General features: G+C 46.5%; 1 protein-coding gene across 1 annotated transcript in view; it reads right to left on the bottom strand.

Moving 5' to 3' along the window:
- Positions 1 to 275: 275 nt before the first annotated feature.
- Positions 276 to 17,327, bottom strand: part of notch2 (notch receptor 2) — a 55,231-nt gene continuing 38,179 nt past the window's right edge. The window contains exons 12-34 of the mRNA XM_029707110.1: positions 17,022 to 17,132; positions 16,714 to 16,906; positions 16,290 to 16,435; positions 16,036 to 16,149; positions 15,812 to 15,931; positions 15,577 to 15,729; positions 15,125 to 15,353; positions 14,692 to 14,893; positions 14,400 to 14,553; positions 13,219 to 13,403; positions 12,970 to 13,102; positions 11,806 to 12,057; positions 11,588 to 11,700; positions 10,615 to 11,159; positions 9,616 to 9,969; positions 9,358 to 9,500; positions 8,935 to 9,139; positions 6,377 to 6,458; positions 6,121 to 6,274; positions 5,684 to 6,003; positions 5,411 to 5,558; positions 4,004 to 4,101; positions 276 to 3,839 (exon numbers count right to left, since the gene is read on the bottom strand). Of these exons, the coding sequence (XP_029562970.1) occupies positions 2,451 to 3,839; positions 4,004 to 4,101; positions 5,411 to 5,558; positions 5,684 to 6,003; positions 6,121 to 6,274; positions 6,377 to 6,458; positions 8,935 to 9,139; positions 9,358 to 9,500; positions 9,616 to 9,969; positions 10,615 to 11,159; positions 11,588 to 11,700; positions 11,806 to 12,057; positions 12,970 to 13,102; positions 13,219 to 13,403; positions 14,400 to 14,553; positions 14,692 to 14,893; positions 15,125 to 15,353; positions 15,577 to 15,729; positions 15,812 to 15,931; positions 16,036 to 16,149; positions 16,290 to 16,435; positions 16,714 to 16,906; positions 17,022 to 17,132 (5,543 nt within the window). The 3' untranslated portion in view covers positions 276 to 2,450. The remainder of the gene's footprint in view (positions 3,840 to 4,003; positions 4,102 to 5,410; positions 5,559 to 5,683; positions 6,004 to 6,120; positions 6,275 to 6,376; positions 6,459 to 8,934; positions 9,140 to 9,357; positions 9,501 to 9,615; positions 9,970 to 10,614; positions 11,160 to 11,587; positions 11,701 to 11,805; positions 12,058 to 12,969; positions 13,103 to 13,218; positions 13,404 to 14,399; positions 14,554 to 14,691; positions 14,894 to 15,124; positions 15,354 to 15,576; positions 15,730 to 15,811; positions 15,932 to 16,035; positions 16,150 to 16,289; positions 16,436 to 16,713; positions 16,907 to 17,021; positions 17,133 to 17,327) is intronic.

The raw sequence follows: 17,327 nt of genomic DNA, 5'->3' as shown, positions 1-17,327 counted from the left end.
CTCCTGGCTCCATTGGTAAAGTTATGGCTTCAATCCCCCCAGAGATCACATACAGTACAGTGAGTGCATACATTTAAACTGTGTAAGTCACTTTGGATGAAATTGTCTGCCAAGCAGCATAATATCAATGCTTTGCTTTGATTGCTTTATCACTGAATTTGTTCAGTGTAATACAGAGCACAATTTGTTGTAATTAAACCGTTTTATTTGTTTTCATTTCTTAAAACAATTCCTGTGAAAAACCATGAAAGAATGACACATGCACAATAGGCAGATGGATCTGAAAAGTCTGACTTTATTTATGTATATAATATGCACTTGATCATTTGTTTGGTTTATTTCAATTAGATAGGTTTTGTTCTTTATTAACAGGCACCTTCTACATTATACAAACATGAGGGGAAACTACTTCATTCATATAACATGTATATGGTTTACAGAAAAATAAAGAACAAACATACAAAAATAGTTTATATACAGCCTGTAAAAAATAGCCTTGAATAATGAGGCATTTAAGTGTAAATACCATGCTCGGGGAGCTCTGCTGATTTGATCACGTGGATTGATGGTCCAATTAGCCAAAAGGCCTGGACCCAGAGATAGCACATTGGAAGTAATTTGTAGTGGAGGATATTAAGTGCCAGAGATGGGGAACGGGTAATGACTTTGGTTTGTGGTTTGCTCATAGAGGCACTTTTCACAAAACAATATACCTTACCATAACAGACTTATAATGATTGACTGCAGACCACCTTGTCAGGTGTGAGTGTGTGTATTTGGATCTTGCTCTGTCAAAATACATGAACCTAGAATACATTGTGACAATAATCTACTTTGATTAGACAATATGTCCAAATGCAACATTTCCAATCAACACTTTAAACTGTGAACAATGCTGTGGATATACAATGATTAGCAATGAGTTTTTGGCTAACAAGTAAATTTGGTCTTGGAGACATTGATGTTCCATTTAACGGTGCAAAATAGAAACAATCAATGATTGTCTGCAGTCACAGAGTAGTCACATAAGGCTGTGCTCACATGAGAAACATTACGAAAACAAAAATACTCATTACAAAACAAATATCTTAAACATATTCAGACTTTGCTTATGAATCACAAAACAATTAAAGAAGGTGCACCAATACACTGATTGTAATTAAGCAAAAGGGTGATTAAATGATTTTGGGGGAAAAGCAACTGCCATATCAAACAAAAAAAGTACAACTTCAGAACCAGTCAAACTGTTGAGAGAAGTGATAATATACAACAATATTCATGTAAAATAGAATAGTAATAACAGCTTTAAAAGTAACAGGTATCATAGTTAAACCTTGTTCTTTAACAGTGGGGACTTACTAAGGTGGTTGGCTTGGTGGTGTAAAGCGTAATCATCGTATTGCACACACCATAGTGAAACCCCTATGATGAAAGACCATCTATAGCGAGAGACATTGTGCAACATCCAATTATGCCCTTCTCTTTCATCTGGTATTTCATCAGTCACCATATATTCTTTTGCATCCATAAACGTACCATAAATCTCCAACTCTTCAGTAACACAGATTCTCCTGACACAGAAACACCACAGCCACAACTTACTAACATCCCTCCCAGGGTGTGGGGGAGTACAGAGGCTACACTGTAACAGAAGCAAGAATGAAAAAGAATACAGTGACTTATATTACAACTATTTACACCACAGTTTAGCTTAGAACCAAACATTGAAGAGATGTATCTATATGTTTTTAGCTTGTGTGTATCTTTCTAACCACACGACGACAGCCCCTCAAAATAGCCTCACCACATCCTACTAAGCAACATTCCAGAATACAAATCCTACGTTTTTGCTTAAAGAACACAACTTAACATAAGTGAACGGACCCATCATATAAAAAGTAGAGTTAATTTTCAATGAAACATTAGTATGTCATTGGCAGGTCTACATAAAACAAAGTGAATGAAAACGATCAAATGTTAAAATGAGCAAATATGTCCATCAAAAATGTCAAAAATAAGGCTCAGCCAAAAGAAACGGCCCAAAAGGGATGACAAAAAGAAGCCGATTAAGCCAAATGAAGAATATCCAATGTCGATTCTGTCTTAGTGCCTTCTTGAACAGTCCATTTTCCTTACATGACATGATCACTGTTTGGCTCTGGTTCCTTGTTTGATTTCTGATGATCAGTCACTTTCAAACTGTCCAAGGTAGTCAAACAGTTTTTGGTTTTAGTTAGCAATGCTCAAACCAGACTACACACTCTATCTGTAAGTGCAAAATGGAAGAAAAGCATGTAACAATGAAGTGTAAAAGTGATTACTGTAACCAGAGAGACGATAAGACAAAAACAAATTATGAAAGAAGTGACGGATAAGAGTTTAAGTGTTGTAGTTTAACTACAAAGATCAACAACATTTTTAAGAGTTGGGTGCTTTAAGAGAGTCCTCATCTATACAAACACCTGCATGTTGCCATGCTGAGGCTGCTGGGGGTTCTGTTGCGTCTGCTGGGACTGCGGCTGCTCCGGAATATGTGTGTGGCGGGGAGGCGGCAGTGCATGGGGGTTCCCCAGGGGGGTGGGGCTGGTGGTGACGTCAGACCAGTCTGAGTTGGAGTGGGGGGAGGAGGAGGACCAGGGGTCAGGGGACTCGGGGGAGGGGGTGAGGTACGGGTGCTCGCTGGGTGGGTGAGCCGGGTGCCCCGGGGTGGTGCCCTCCGAGCCAGCGGTGGCGTAGCTGTGCTGAGAGGGAGGGGTGGGGTACTTATCCACGGGGCTCTGGATAGCCTGATATGGAGGGAGCTGCTGGCGGGACTGGCCGTCATGCACCATGCCGTGGCTGTGGGCCAGGCCGTGAGAGTGGGGGAGGCTGTGGGACAGGCTGTGCTGGAGGCCCACGCCGGGCATCTGGTACATCATGCCCTGGGTGCAGTGCAGGTGAGTAGGGCCCTGCTGAGAGCGGGGCTGGCCCTGGTTTTGCCCCTGTGACTGCACCTGCCCAGGCTGGGGCTGCTTCAGCAGGGCCTGTCCGCCCCCCGGTGCCATCATCTGGAAGGTAACGATGGGAGGCAGTTGCTCGCGGCTCATGGTGACATTCATGGGGGTGAGCAGGCCTTGGCCATGGTGCTGGGACATACCAGAATGGCCGTTACCCATCTGCTGGGGGAGGAGGCTGAACATGTGGCTGCCGTATCCATGCTTCAAACCCAGCCAGCTCTGCTGTTGGCCCAGCATGTGGCTGACGGGAGGCAGCAGGGGCCTAGAGGAGGGGCTGCTCAGGAGAGGAGGAGAGTTGGCTGTGTTAGATGCCACGGCAGCATCTCCTGTGTACGAGTGTGGAGACTCCAGGGAGTCCACAGGAGACATGGTGACTGAGCTCTCTGACAGCCCTCCTGCAGCTTTAGTGCCGTTGCCACTGGCTCCTCCAACAGCTCCCACTGCAGGCCCTTCTCCTCCTGTTGGCTTCTTCCTCCGCTTAGCCTTCATGTCTTTCAGCTCTTTGGCTGTACCCCCGCCCGGACCTCCAACCTTCCCCCCGCCCCGCCTGCTCTTCTTGCCCTGGGGCCCGGCCCGCATGCCGATGTAGCCCGCTCCATTGCCCCCACAGACCAGGGAGTGTCCCACTCCTCCGCCCATGTGGTTGGGGCCGTTGTGAGGGCTGTGGACTAGGTTGTACTGATCGAGCAGACGTACAATGTCGTGGTGCATGCGCTCCTGTGCGGTGTCACGGGGAAGCCGGTCCAGGTGGTCTGTGATGTCCCTATTAGAGTAGTGGTCCAGCAGAACCTGGGCCGCCTCAAAACTACCCTCTCTGGCTGCCAGGAACAATGGGGTCTCCTCCTGGAGGAACACAACAGGCAAAACAACCCATGAAGACATGTAAATGTACAAAGCTAATAAAAAATTATACTAAAGTGATAGAATATGGGATATAGCTTGACATAAAAGCTACTTTTGAGGTAGGAAAACTCGTGCAAAACAAGACAGGGATGTGAAATACAAACCTTGTTGTCCTGCATGTCTCTGTTGGCTCCATTCTTCAGCAGCACTAGGGTGGCCTCCACATTGTTCACAGCAGCTGCCCAGTGCAGAGCAGACTTACCTGAGAGAGAAAGAGAGAGAGAGAGAGAGAGAGAGAAGAATAATACTGGTCATTGAGACAAATATGCAAATTGCTCTGTTATGGTTCTCGAGCAATAGCATGACGGAAATGCAAATGACAAAACCACAACGCAAACTAAAGACCCAGCTCTAATCATACTATAATGGTAATTGGACTCCATTCCTATTTGTTTCCCTATTTCTTGCTCCGTATGGCACCACTCAGTGAGAAAATGTCTAAAACAATATTTCCTATGTACTGTATTACTGAACAGTTAGTCTCAGTTTACGACAAGTCTCTCATCCCAATGTGATTAACTGTATAAAATAATGTAAAAACAACCTTTTCTAGCATGAGAGCAACATTTTTTTTAAGCTTTCAATTTGGCACATTCTTCTCTTCTCCAGGTCCTTAGTGTACAATAGAAAGTAGTGCACTATGTTTTCTGCCAATATACCTGGTAAAATAATGGTTCATAAACAACTCTAAGGGGGCCCTATAAAATCTGTTATTTTTTACCCAAATGCAGTTTCATATTTTCCCAAATTATGTTCTCAGTTTTATTTTTCCTGGTTTTAGATTTAGTTAGTTTTTCACTCAAAATTACAATTGTTCATAGAGAAACAATGAAATTGGATGTTCTGAGTCCATGTCAATGCTTAAATCACACCAGAAGACACGTTTTTGGGGTCTGGAAGAAAACTAACACATTTGATTTTTTTTGTTTATTTGCCCTTTAATTGCGCATCTAACGAGTGAGGAATGTTCCATCTAATGTGCCGGTCTAGCGATGGTTCTGTACTGCCGATGCTAATTTCATGGCAAAGTTAGCAAATAACAATAGATACAAAATATATATTTAAGCCTGGTATGCCTACTTTGCACATAACTTTTAATTGAGGAGGATTTGGGGAAAGTATTCCGGTCAACACACAAGACAGTTGTCAGATCAACTGGCTACACACAGAGTGATAGACAAAAGCACACAACACACACACAGACTGGGGCAATGTTGCTGGAAATTAATTGGCAGATATTGTGTTAGATTTGGCTATTTAAGCCAATAGTGGCTAACCAGGGGTGGGATAATGTCAGTGTTGCATTGATTAGATAGTAGCTGGGAGCTTGCGGTGTCTGATACTTGTGAGATTTGTTAATGATAGTTTGGAGCACGTGAAAAATTCCATGTACTTTCAGATTTTTTCCCCGAACTACTCATAGGTCGGCTGCGAGCTACTGGTAGCTCACGATCAACCTGTTGGAGACCCTTGATATACAATATACATGTAAAAACAATGCCAGGGCTCACCGTGGTCGTCGACAGCATTGATGTCTGCGTGGCAGTGGACCAGTTCCTCCACCATGCCCTCCACAGCCAGCCTGGCAGCCAGGATCAGAGGTGTGGTGCCATCGTTCATCCTGGCATCCAACTCGGTGGCCCGGTTACGGATCAGGATCTGAGAAGGGAACAGAGTGTTAACTCAATAAGCTCAATATGATTTTTCAACCTTTGCTCATGTGAGCACAGTACCAGCACTAGTTAATCAACTGCTCTAATAAGAGTGTCTTTCAAGCCTCTTACCTGGAACACTCCCTGGGCATCGGCTGCCACAGCAGCGTGGAGAGGTGTGCGACCCATGTTGTCGTGAGCATTGGCATCTGCCCCAGCATCCAGCAGCCTTTTGGCGGCATCGGCCCGGGCATAGCGAGCAGCCAGGTGGAGTGCCGTCTCCCCGGTGCGATCTGTCTGGGCCATGAGTGTTGCACCCTGGTTGATGAGGTCTGAGATGACGTTGGGTCCCGGCTCATCTCCCCCACTCTCCTCTTCCTCCTCTGCCTGCAGGCCGCAATCAGACGCCCCTCCGTTTCGTAGAGAAGCCAGCATCAGGGGGGTAAAGCCATCTGGAAGAGAATTTTTCAATTTGGTTCAGAGTAAAAATTATACAGTTACACCAAGGGCAATCAGTCAGGTATCCTTATACTTGATTGACAACAATCCTAATCAACCTTAAACTCTACCTGGTCCTTTGACATTGACATCAAGGCAGTCTGCTTCCAGATCAGCCTGTGGTGGAGTGAGAGAGATGTCAGCAGCCTTGTGGTGTTGTAAAGTCCACTCCCGTCGGTCCACTCCTCCATCCACACCCAGTGGTAGCAGGGGCTTGTCCTCAGTCTGGGGGAGAGGAGATGTTTAGATACTAACTAAATACATCATGCTGGTATGCAACTGGTGAGCCTTCTGACCCAAAATGTCTCTCTCCTTTCTCATTCTCACCCTTGGTTTCTTGGGCGGAGCCTCCTCTTCCATCCATCGCTGGCCTCCGTCCATCATCCCTCCATCCTGGGTCTTGAAGTTCCTGCAGGGAGGAGAGGAAGAAGAGGACGGTGTGGATCAGGAGAATGAGGCTCTACATTATGGTACATTGGTCAAACATTTTTCTCAGTTCAGTACCAGTTTGAACATACTAGAGTATGGTACTGTACACTATAGAGGTACACTATTTGTCTTCATTCCCAGTATAGTGCCGGAATTTAATATAAACAAAAAAAGCACAACATGTGAAGTTGCTGGTCCCATGTTTCATGAGCTGAAATAAAAGTTATGGACATCGAACATGATTGCATTTTATTGATGGCAATTTGAATGCACAGAGAAACCGTGGTGAGATCCTGAGGACCATTGTTGTGCCATTCATCCACCGCCATCACCTCATGTTTCACCATGATAATACACAGACCTATGTCACAAGGATGTGTACACAATTCCTGTAAGCTGAAAATGTCCCAGCTCTTCCATGGCCTGCGTACACACCAGAGATGTCACCCAATGTGCATGTTTGGGATGCTCTGGATTGACGTGACCGACAGCCTGTTTCAGTTCCCGCCAATATCCAGCAACTTAGCACAGCCATTGAAGTGGAGTAGGTCAACATTCCACGGGCCACAATCATCAGCCCAATCAACTCTACACTCTATGTGTCGCGCCGCATGAGGCAAATGGTGGTCACACCAGATACTGACTAGTTTTCTGATCCACACCCCTACTTTTTTTTAAAGGGTATCTGTGACCAACAGATGCATATCTGTATTCAGAGTCATGTGAAATCAATAGATTAGGGCCTAATGAATTTATTTCAATTGACTGATTTCCTTATATGAACTGTACCTCAGTAAAATCTTTGAAATTGTTGTATGTTGCGTTTATATTCCGTTCAGTATATACAGTGCATTCGGAAAGTATTCAGACCCCTTGACTTTTTCCACATTTTGTTACATTACAGCCTTATTCTAAAATGGATTTAAAAAAAATAATAATTATCCTCATCAATCTACACACAATACCCCATAATGACAAAGCGAAAACATTGTTTTGAATTTGTTGCAAAACCAAAACAGGAATACCTTATTTACATAAGTATTCAGACCCTTTCACACACCTGTCTATATAAGGTCCCACAGTTGACAGTGCATGTCAAATCAAAAACCAAGCCATGAGGTCGAAGGTATTGTCCGTAGATCTCCGAGACAGGATTGTGTCGAGGGACAGATCTGGGGAAGGGTACCAAAAAATGTCTGCAGCATTGAAGGTCCCCAAGAACACAGTGGCCTCCATCATTCGTAAATGGAAGAAGTTTGGAACCACAAAGAACCTTCCTAGAGCTGGCTGCCCGGTCAAACGGAGCAATTGGGGGAGAAGGGCCTTGGTCAGGGAGGTGACCAAGAACCCGATGGTCACTCTGACAGAGCTCCAGGGTTCCTCTGTGGAGATGGGATAACCTTCCAGAAGGACAACCATCTCTGCAGCACACTACCAATCAGGCCTTTATTGTAGAGTGGCCAGACGGAAGCCACTCCTCAGTAAAAGGCACATGAAAGTCCGCTTGGAGTTTTGCCAAAAGGCACCTAAAGGACTCTCAGACCATGAGAACCAAGATTCTCTGGTCTGATGAAACCAAGATTTAACTATTTGAAGCGTCACGTCTGGTTGAAACCTGGCATCATGCTATGGGGATGTTTTTCAGCGGCAGGGAGACTAGTCAGGATCAAGGGAAAGACGAACGGTGTAAAGTACAGAGAGATCCTTGATGAAAACCTGCTCCAGAGCGCTCAGGACCTCAGACTGGGGAAAAGGTTCACAATCCATCAGGCCTTTTGGTAGGCCGTCAATGTAAATAAGAATTTATTCTTAACTGACTTGCCTAGTTAAATAAAGGTTCAATAAACATTTTTAACAACCCTAAGCAAACAACCAAAACAACGCAGGAGTGGCTTCAGGACAAGTCTCTGAATGTCCTTGAGTGGTCCAACCAGAGCCCGGACCCGATCGAACATCTCTGGAAAGACCTGAAAATAGCTGTGCAGCAATGCTCCCCATCCAACCTGACAGAGCTTGAGATGATCTGCAGAGAAGAATGGGAGAAATTCCCCAAATACAAGTATGCTAAGCTTGTAGCGTCACACCCAAGAAGACTCGAGGCTGTAATCGCTGCCAAAGGTGCTTCAATGAAGTGAAGGGTCTGAATACTTATGTAAATGTGATTTCATTTTTTAAAAATATATACAAATATGCTAAAATGTAAAAAAAAATAAGAAAAAAAAGTTTTTGCTTTGTCATTATGGGGTATTGTGTGTAGAATGATGATGAAAAAAACAAATTTAATACATTTTAAAATAAGGCCGTAAAGTAACAGAATGTGGAAAAAGTCAAGGGGTCTGAATACTTTTCGAATGCAATGTATATATAGACCATACGCAGGCTCTGGTCAAAAGTAGTGCACTGTACAGGGAATAGGGTGCCATTTCGGACGCAACCTCTGTCTTTTCTGCACTCACTTCATGCCGAAGTCGTCCTGGCCCAGGGGCTCTCTCCTCTTGTCGTCTTTCTTGGCCAGGAAGCCATCGGGGAGCCAGAGGATGCCGTGTTTGCGTTTCCTCTTGGCGGCCAGCACACCCAGCACCAGGATGAGCAGGATGATGACAGCTGCTCCCACAGCCAGGTACAGCATGACGGGGGGCTTCTGGGGGTCCATATGGTCACCTGGAGGAGGAGGAGACATGGAACTCTTAACTAGGTGACGTTATCTGAAATGGGCTCTGCATTCAGAGCATGAGTAATGGAGCAAAGTGTCACTTTTTACCAAAGAACATGATAAGTGAGTTTAATAAGGTCTCAAAGATAATGAAGTGTGTGCTGATGTAACATTACCATTATGGTGGTTTAGAGGTGTCACAATGGGAAAAAGGAGAGGGACTTACTGTCGACAGAAACAACAGGGTAGGGCAGTGCAGACTTCAGGTACTCTGCAGCGATGAAGGATGCAGCCAGCTCTGTGCTGGAGAAACAGTCCATGGAGCTCTCAGCACACTCTCGGTTATCAATCTCCAGGTAAACCTTAGACCTGCAACAAACACAACTTTGGTTAGGCTTACTTCACAACACGGAGGACTACACACACTTAATCTTATCTAGCAGTGAAAGAGAGAGAGACAGTCAGGATAAAGACATCTCCTTACCCGATAACCTCCTTGTCCAGCTCCCGTTTGCCTCTACGTTTCATTGTAGCAGACTGTCCTTCAATGGCGTTGTCGTGCTCCAGGCCATAGTAAGGATACACCATGAGTTTCTGCTGGGCGTCCATCTTGACACGGAGGTTGGTGTGCAGCAGGGTTCCCAGGGAGCGCAGGAAGCCTCTCACGTCTCCCAGCAGCTCCTCAGGCTGCAGTAACACTACGATCACCAGCGTGCCATCAACCACCTTAGCAGGGGTGTCCTCAGAGCAGTCCAGGCCATCCCAGCCACATGCCTCTGTGTTACAGCTCTTGTCACAGATCTTGTTGGCATAGTGGTCCGCACAGTAGTCATCATACCTGTAGATAGGAAAGGGGAGAGGGAGGGGTTAGGGAATTTAGAAGACTCTAGGAGTTCCTATGGCTTAAAAAGCATTTAAATCTGAATTTATTGTATACATTTTCTCGTAATAATCTTAATAATCTCTTAATAAGACATATACACTCAGTGGCCAGTTTATTAGGGTCACGATAATGGCTCGCTCCATCAGACAGTGAGTCACTTGGCCGTGGCTTGTTATATAAAGCAGACAGGCATCAAGGCATTCAGTTACTGTTCGATTGAACATTAGAATGGGCAAAACGGGTGATCAACAACACTGGACAATTGAGGAGTGGAAAAACACTGCCTGGTCCGATGAATCCAGTTCTTGTTGCGTCATGCATTGATGGCTGATGAGTCAGGATTTGGTGTAAGCAGCATGAGTCCATGGCCCGATCCCACCTGGTGTCAACAGTACAGGCTGGTGGCGGTGGTGTAATGGTTTGGGGAATGTTTTCCTGACACACGTTAAGGTCCCTTAATACCAATTGAGCAACATTTCCATGCCCTGAAGAATTCAAGCTGTTCTGGAGGCAAAGGGGGGTTTGACCCGGTACTAGATGGGTGTACCTAATAAACATGTGTATTGATGTGTTTGTGTTGTTAACAACTCTTGTACGTACTTGCAGTAGGACTTTGTGCTCTCTTGACACTCAAAACTGTCGAAGAGGCAGCCAGAGTTGTCACACTCGTGGTCACAGCGGCCGTTGCGGAACAGCTCCCAGCAGGGCACAGAGGCGGTGCAGTTGACCCATGGCCGGCGCCAATGTAGAGAACAGTCCCCTCCGTCCCACTGGCACTCATGGTTGTTGCACTGCGGGTCACACACCTTATCCCCGGACCGCTGCTCACACTCTACATAAGGGCAGGAGGGGGTGCGGGGGGACTGGTCGAAGATGACATTCTCACAGTGCCTGCCTGAGAAGTGGGCTGGGCAGCGACAGCTGTACTGGTATGGGTTGTGTGGGTCCTTCATACAGGTTCCTCCATTCAGACAGGGCCGGTTCTGGCAGCTGTGGACGGTCTCGCAGCGCGACCCACTGAAGCCTGGCTGGCAACGGCAGTGCAGTTGACCACCCTGAGAATCCTGGCAGTGCCCGCCGTTCTGACAACGCAGCTGGGCACAGTTGTAGCCCTCTACCTCTCCACAGTTGAAGCCAGTGAAACTCTGAGTAAAGAAATGAGACAGAGAAGGCGTCAGACGTGAACTGACTGGCTGGATAGACACCTGTGGACTCGGTTTTACATTCATAACATACATTCCTGCAGTTGACTAGTCAGAAAACCTGTGCGAATGTTTGGTCTCTTCCTGTTTCTCAGTCATACCTGAACTATGTTGTCTCACCCTCTGAAGCAAAGGTAAGGAGGATGAGAATGGTTAGTAGTTAGGAAAACAAGCCAGTAGTGAAAGAATAGACACCCATAGCTACATTTGAGGTAAATACAATGTTATACAGCACAATGCAATATCAATGGGGCTGCCAAAGAAAGAGATAAAGATCAGCAAGCTGGTACATGGAGTACTTAGAAACACAGCAGTCTGGCAATTGGAAAACCAACATTGTAAAAGGGTAGAGTAACATTATCATGACTTACTGGTTGACAGGTGCATGTGTATCCATGGACTGAGCTCATGTTCATGGAACAGGTGCCACTGTTATGGCACGGCTTAGACTGGCACAGATCCACCATGGACTCACAGAGGCGTCCTAAAAAAGAGACAGATGGCATGTTACACAGCATGAGTGTGGGGTAAGCTAGATAACAGTTGTTGATGTGTCTTATAACATATACAGAGGGGTGTAGTTCTCTACCTGTGTAGCCCAGGCGACAGCGGCACTGGTAGTCGTTGGCCAGCTGCACACAGTCCAGGCTGCCAGGAGAGTGACAGGGTCCAGAGAGACACTCATTGACGTCCCCCTCACAGTGCTCTCCAGCGAAGCCAGGGGGGCAGGAGCAGGTGTAGCGGCCCACCCCATCCACACACTGGCCCCCGTTCAGACAGCGAGGCCCCCAGGAGCCAGGCTTGGGAGCACAGTCGTCCATGTTCACCTCACACTGAACACCTACAGAGGGGGAGAGGAGAGAGAGGAAAGAGAGGAAAGAGAGAGGAAAGAGAGAGGGGAAAGAGAGAGGAAAGAGAGAGGAAAGAGAGAGGAAAGAGAGGGGAAAGAGAGAGGAAAGAGAGAGGGGAAAGAGAGAGGAAAGAGAGAGGAAAGAGAGAGGAAAGAGAGAGGAAAGAGAGAGGGGAAAGAGAGAGGAAAGAGAGAGGAAAGAGAGAGGGGAAAGAGAGGGGAAAGAGAGGAAAGAGAGAGGAAAGAGAGAGGGGAAAGAGAGGGGAAAGAGAGGAAAGAGAGAGGAAAGAGAGAGGAAAGAGAGGAAAGAGAGAGGGGAAAGAGAGAGGAAAGAGAGAGGAAAGAGAGAGGAAAGAGAGAGGAAAGAGAGAGGGGAAAGAGAGAGGAAAGAGAGAGGAAAGAGAGAGGAGAAAGAGAGGGGAAAGAGAGAGGAAAGAGAGAGGAAAGAGAGGAAAGAGAGAGGAAAGAGAGAGGAAAGAGAGGAAAGAGAGAGGGGAAAGAGAGAGGAAAGAGAGAGGAAAGAGAGGAAAGAGAGAGGAAAGAGAGAGGAAAGAGAAAGGAAAGAGAGGAAAGAGAGAGGGGAAAGAGAGGAAAGAGAGAGGAAAGAGAGGAAAGAGAGAGGAAAGAGAGAGGGGAAAGAGAGAGGAAAGAGAGAGGAAAGAGAGGAAAGAGAGAAGAAAGAGAGAGGAAAGAGAGAGGAAAGAGAGGAAAGAGAGAGGGGAAAGAGAGAGGAAAGAGAGAGGAAAGAGAGGAAAGAGAGAGGGGAAAGAGAGGAAAGAGAGAGGAAAGAGAGAGGAAAGACCATCGGTTGAGAGGTCAGGGTTATGTAAAACCAATGGGCCAGAAAACAAGAGAGCGAAAGAGATAGATGAAACAAGAAAGAATCTTCTGGTATCTGCTTACCATGTGTACCAGGCGGGCAGGCGCAGGAGAAGCGGTTGATGAGGTTGATGCAGGTTCCTCCATGACGACAAGGGTTAGAGTGACACTCATCCACGTCATACTCACAGTTCACCCCCTGGTAGCCAGCCTTGCACTGGAACAGAGACACCTTGTTAGATGTTCACACACGCACGCACGCACGCACACACACACACACACACACGCACACACACACACACACAGACACACACACACACACAAAAAACTTACCATACACTCATATGTGCCCTGGTAATCCATGCAGGTGGCTCCGTTGCGGCAGGGGTTGGACTGGCACTCGTCCACAGTCTTGTCACAGTAGCTGCCTGTGTAGCCAGGCTGGCACTGACACTGGTGGGCATTACCGACGTTCACACAGCGACCCATGTGCTTACACACCATCTCCACTGGGATACCTGACAGAGACACACACACACAACATATTAGCCATAATCAGCATGGTTTACTTAAGCAATATGGCCCGAGGAGGTGTGGTATATGGCCAATATATCACAGCAAAGGACTGTTCTTACGCACGACGCAACGTGGAGTGCCTGGACACAGCCCTTAGCCGTGGTATTTTGTCAATATACCCCGAGGTGCCTTATTGCTATTATAAACTGATTTCCAACGTAATTAGAACAGTAAAAATAAATGTTTTGTCATACCCATGGTATACGGTCTCATATACCACGGCTTCCAGCCAACCAGCATTCAGGGCTCAAACCACCCAGTTTATACCAGGGGTATGACAAAATATTTAGTTTTACTGCTCTAATTACATTGGTAACCAGTTTATAATAGCAATAAGGCTCCTCGGGGGTTTGTGATATATGGCCAATATACCAAGGCTAAGGGCTGTGTCCAGGCACTCTGCGATGCGTCGTGCATAAGAACAGCCATTAGCCGTGGTATATTGGCCATATACCACACCTCGTAATGCTTTATTACTTAAATATACCACGGCTGTCAGCCAATCAGTATTCAGGGCTCGAACCACCCAGTTTATAAATTCCTTTATATCGTCATGTTCTTTATATTCATCCATCTGTCTTTATAAACATGTAATTTGATTAAAGGGATAGTTTGGTATTTTGGCAATGAGGCTGTTTATCTACTTCCCCAAAGTCTGATGAACTCGTGGAGACAATTTTTATGTATCTGCATGCAGTTTGAAGGAAGTTGATAACAAGTCATCGCTAGTTAGCACTGGCTCGTAAAACTAGCTTTAACTTCCTTCATAGTAGACGCAGATACATAAAAATGGTTAATCTGACTCTAGGGAAGTAGATAATGGGCCTCATTGCCAAAATCCTGAACTATCCCTTTGACTGACTGTGGGCTATTTGACCGTTACCTGAGAGAGGTGACTGAATAAAACACAGTGGATTGTAGAGACATGGAATGCTCACCATTCCGAGCAGCATAGTCCTGACAGGACATGTTGGGGACGTCACAGTACAGACCAGTCCAGCCCACAGGACAGTGACATGACCAGGTGGTCTGTGACTGGGAACAGGACCCTCCGTTCCTGCACAGTGGCTGGCTACACAAGTTCACAAAGTTCTGCAATGGGACAAATGGAGTCGGAAATGTTAGTGTTGATTTTCATATGAAGAACCAGACAAAGAGAGATGTTATAGTCAGATACCTTTTTTTAACGTCATTTTCAGTTCAACGCCATTTTACACACTCTCTCTCTACCTGGCAGTTCTGCCCATTGTAGCCCACAGGGCAGGTGCAGCGGTAGGAGCCCAGGCCGTCTGTACAGGTCCCTCCGTTCTTACAGGGTTGAGAGTCACACTCATTCTGCTCATACTGACAGAAGGTCCCGTAGAAACCAGGACGACAACGACACGAGAAGGTGTTGATGTCGTCAACACAGGTCCCGTTATTCAGACAAGAACTGAGGGAAATAGAGGGAGGGAGAGAGCGAGAAAGAAAGATATGTGGTCACCCATGATAGAAGTCTTTGCGTTTTGCAACCGAACTCAATTTTCAATACTTTTTTCTAAATGCGTCCCAGTCCACATGGAGCCACATATCAAAAAGGAAAACTCGTTGAAGAATAATTTTGAGTGAATCAACTGCAAACACTTTAACACAGTGACTGCAGTTACAGTCCTTTGTAACCCACCTCTCAGTGCATTCTGGGATGTTGTGTTCACATAGGATTCCATCGAAGCCTGGACGGCACTCGCAGACGAAGCTGTTGACGTAGTCACGGCACATGGCTCCGTTCCGGCACGGCTGACTGGCACACTCATCCATCTCTGCCTCACAGCGCTCCCCATCAAACCCTGGCCGGCAGTCACAGGAGAACCCTCCCACTCCATCCACACAGGAACCGCCGTTCAGACACGGGTCTGAGAGAGAGAGAGAGAGAGAGAGAGAGAGAGAGAGAGAGAGAGAGAGAGACAGACAAGAAGTTCAACAGACCCACAATAGAAGCTGTTTGTGAAGATTGATACATTAGCTCCAGAGAGGAGTACAGTGCACAAGATGCTCATAGAGAATATACACAATATGTAATGTAAGTATGCCTGGGCTATCCGTGGGAGTGTGCACAAGAGCTGGGTGATAACTCACTGGGGGAGCAGTCATCGATGTTGGTCTGGCAGTTGAGGCCGCTGTAGCCTGGCTGACACTTGCACACGTAGCTGCCCTGGCTGTTGATGCAACGGGCTCTGTTCTGACACGGGTTCTTCCTGCACTCATCCACATCCTCAGTGCAACGGGGGCCTATTCAAACATCCCATTTGAATGAACACCACGGTAGAAAATCTCCCCAACACACACCTTTTCCCTCTGTGTGAATACCCACCTTGCCAGCCGCTGGGACATCTACAGGTGTAAAAGGTGTAGTCTGGGGTTGGCTGACACACACCTCCCCGCTCACATGGATGAGACGCACAGGGAACCAACTCCTCCTCACAGTGCTTTCCTGTGGACACAAGATTGTTCATATCCAAAATGCCCATGATACAATCAACGTCAGCTACACCAGAGGGAATGTGGGTAGTACCGTAGAGCGGATGGTACTGTTACCTGAGTACGGAGCGGCACACAGGCAGGTGTAGCTGTTGACTCCGTCCACACAGGTACCATGGTTCTCACACGGGCTTGATGCACACTCCTCTATGTTGACCTCGCAGTTCACACCTGAGGGGAGAGGCAGGAAGGAAATTAGTGGGCTTTAAAATAAAACGGTGAACAGAATAACGCTTGAATCTATTGAGGACTGCAGTTTAATGGGATCATCTGTATAATGAATAAAGGATTTAGAAAAGCCTGATTCAGACCTGTGAATCCGGGGCGACACTGGCAGGAGTATCCATTGAGTCTGTCCACACAGCTGCCACTATGCTGGCAGGGGCTGGACTGGCACTCATCCTTCTCCTGGTCACAGTGCTGCCCGACCCAGCCAGACTCACACTCACAATGGTACCTACACACAGACCAAGGGAGGGAGTAAGGGTTCATGACAGACAGAGAGTGACCTAAAGTATGCATTTCTATCATATGAACTATGTGTTGGAGCCCAGGAAGATCAGCTGACGTCATGGTGTCAGCTAATGGGCTACTAATACAATTCAACATTTTCATTCATATAACCTGAAATCATATATGTCGATGGGTAGGAAAAATGACTCAAAAATGACTCAAGAAAGAGTGATAGAGAGCTAGAGTGACAGAGAGGAAGAGAAAAGGTGAGGAGAGGCGTACCCGCTCTGCTGCTCTACACAGTCTCCGTGTACACAGGGCCGGGGGGCACAGTGGTCGGTGCCAGAGTGGCACAGGGGGCCGTGGGTGCCAGGGGGGCACAGGCAGATGAAGCCGTTCACCTTGTCTACACATGTGCCCCCACTCATACACGGGCTGGAATTACACTCATTGATGTCCACGTCACATTTTGCACCTGAGAGAAATAATTCAGAAATGGCTTAATTAATTCACTGGAAAAATCAGGCATGTACTGTCATTAACATGGAGAAGCATCTGAATAGTTGAGAGGGAAAAGTATGTGTGTTTACCTGTGTACCCTGGAGCACAGACACACTTGTACTCGTTGATCCCATCCTGGCACTTCCCATACTCACAGGGGTTACTGGCGCAGTCATCAACATTGATCTCACAGTTCACCCCTGAGAAGAAAACCAGAAGACAAACCATTTAGCTTTGAGTCAAATGTAAGAAAGGAAGGATGCATTTGGAGGCTTTTTGAATAGGCACTCCGTTACAAAAGTTAGCTGCAGTTCCAATGGCATCCACCAGGGGGAGCAGTGGACTAGCTGACCGTGTTTAACAGGTGTGTTCCAAAGACAGTGAGCTGAGCGAGT

This window comes from Salmo trutta, chromosome 22 (genome assembly GCF_901001165.1).
Source record: "Salmo trutta chromosome 22, fSalTru1.1, whole genome shotgun sequence".
In the NCBI taxonomy this organism is placed as follows: Eukaryota; Metazoa; Chordata; class Actinopteri; order Salmoniformes; family Salmonidae; genus Salmo; species Salmo trutta.
Note: the sequence above shows the minus strand (reverse complement) of the source record. Positions and strands in the feature narration are given on the sequence as shown.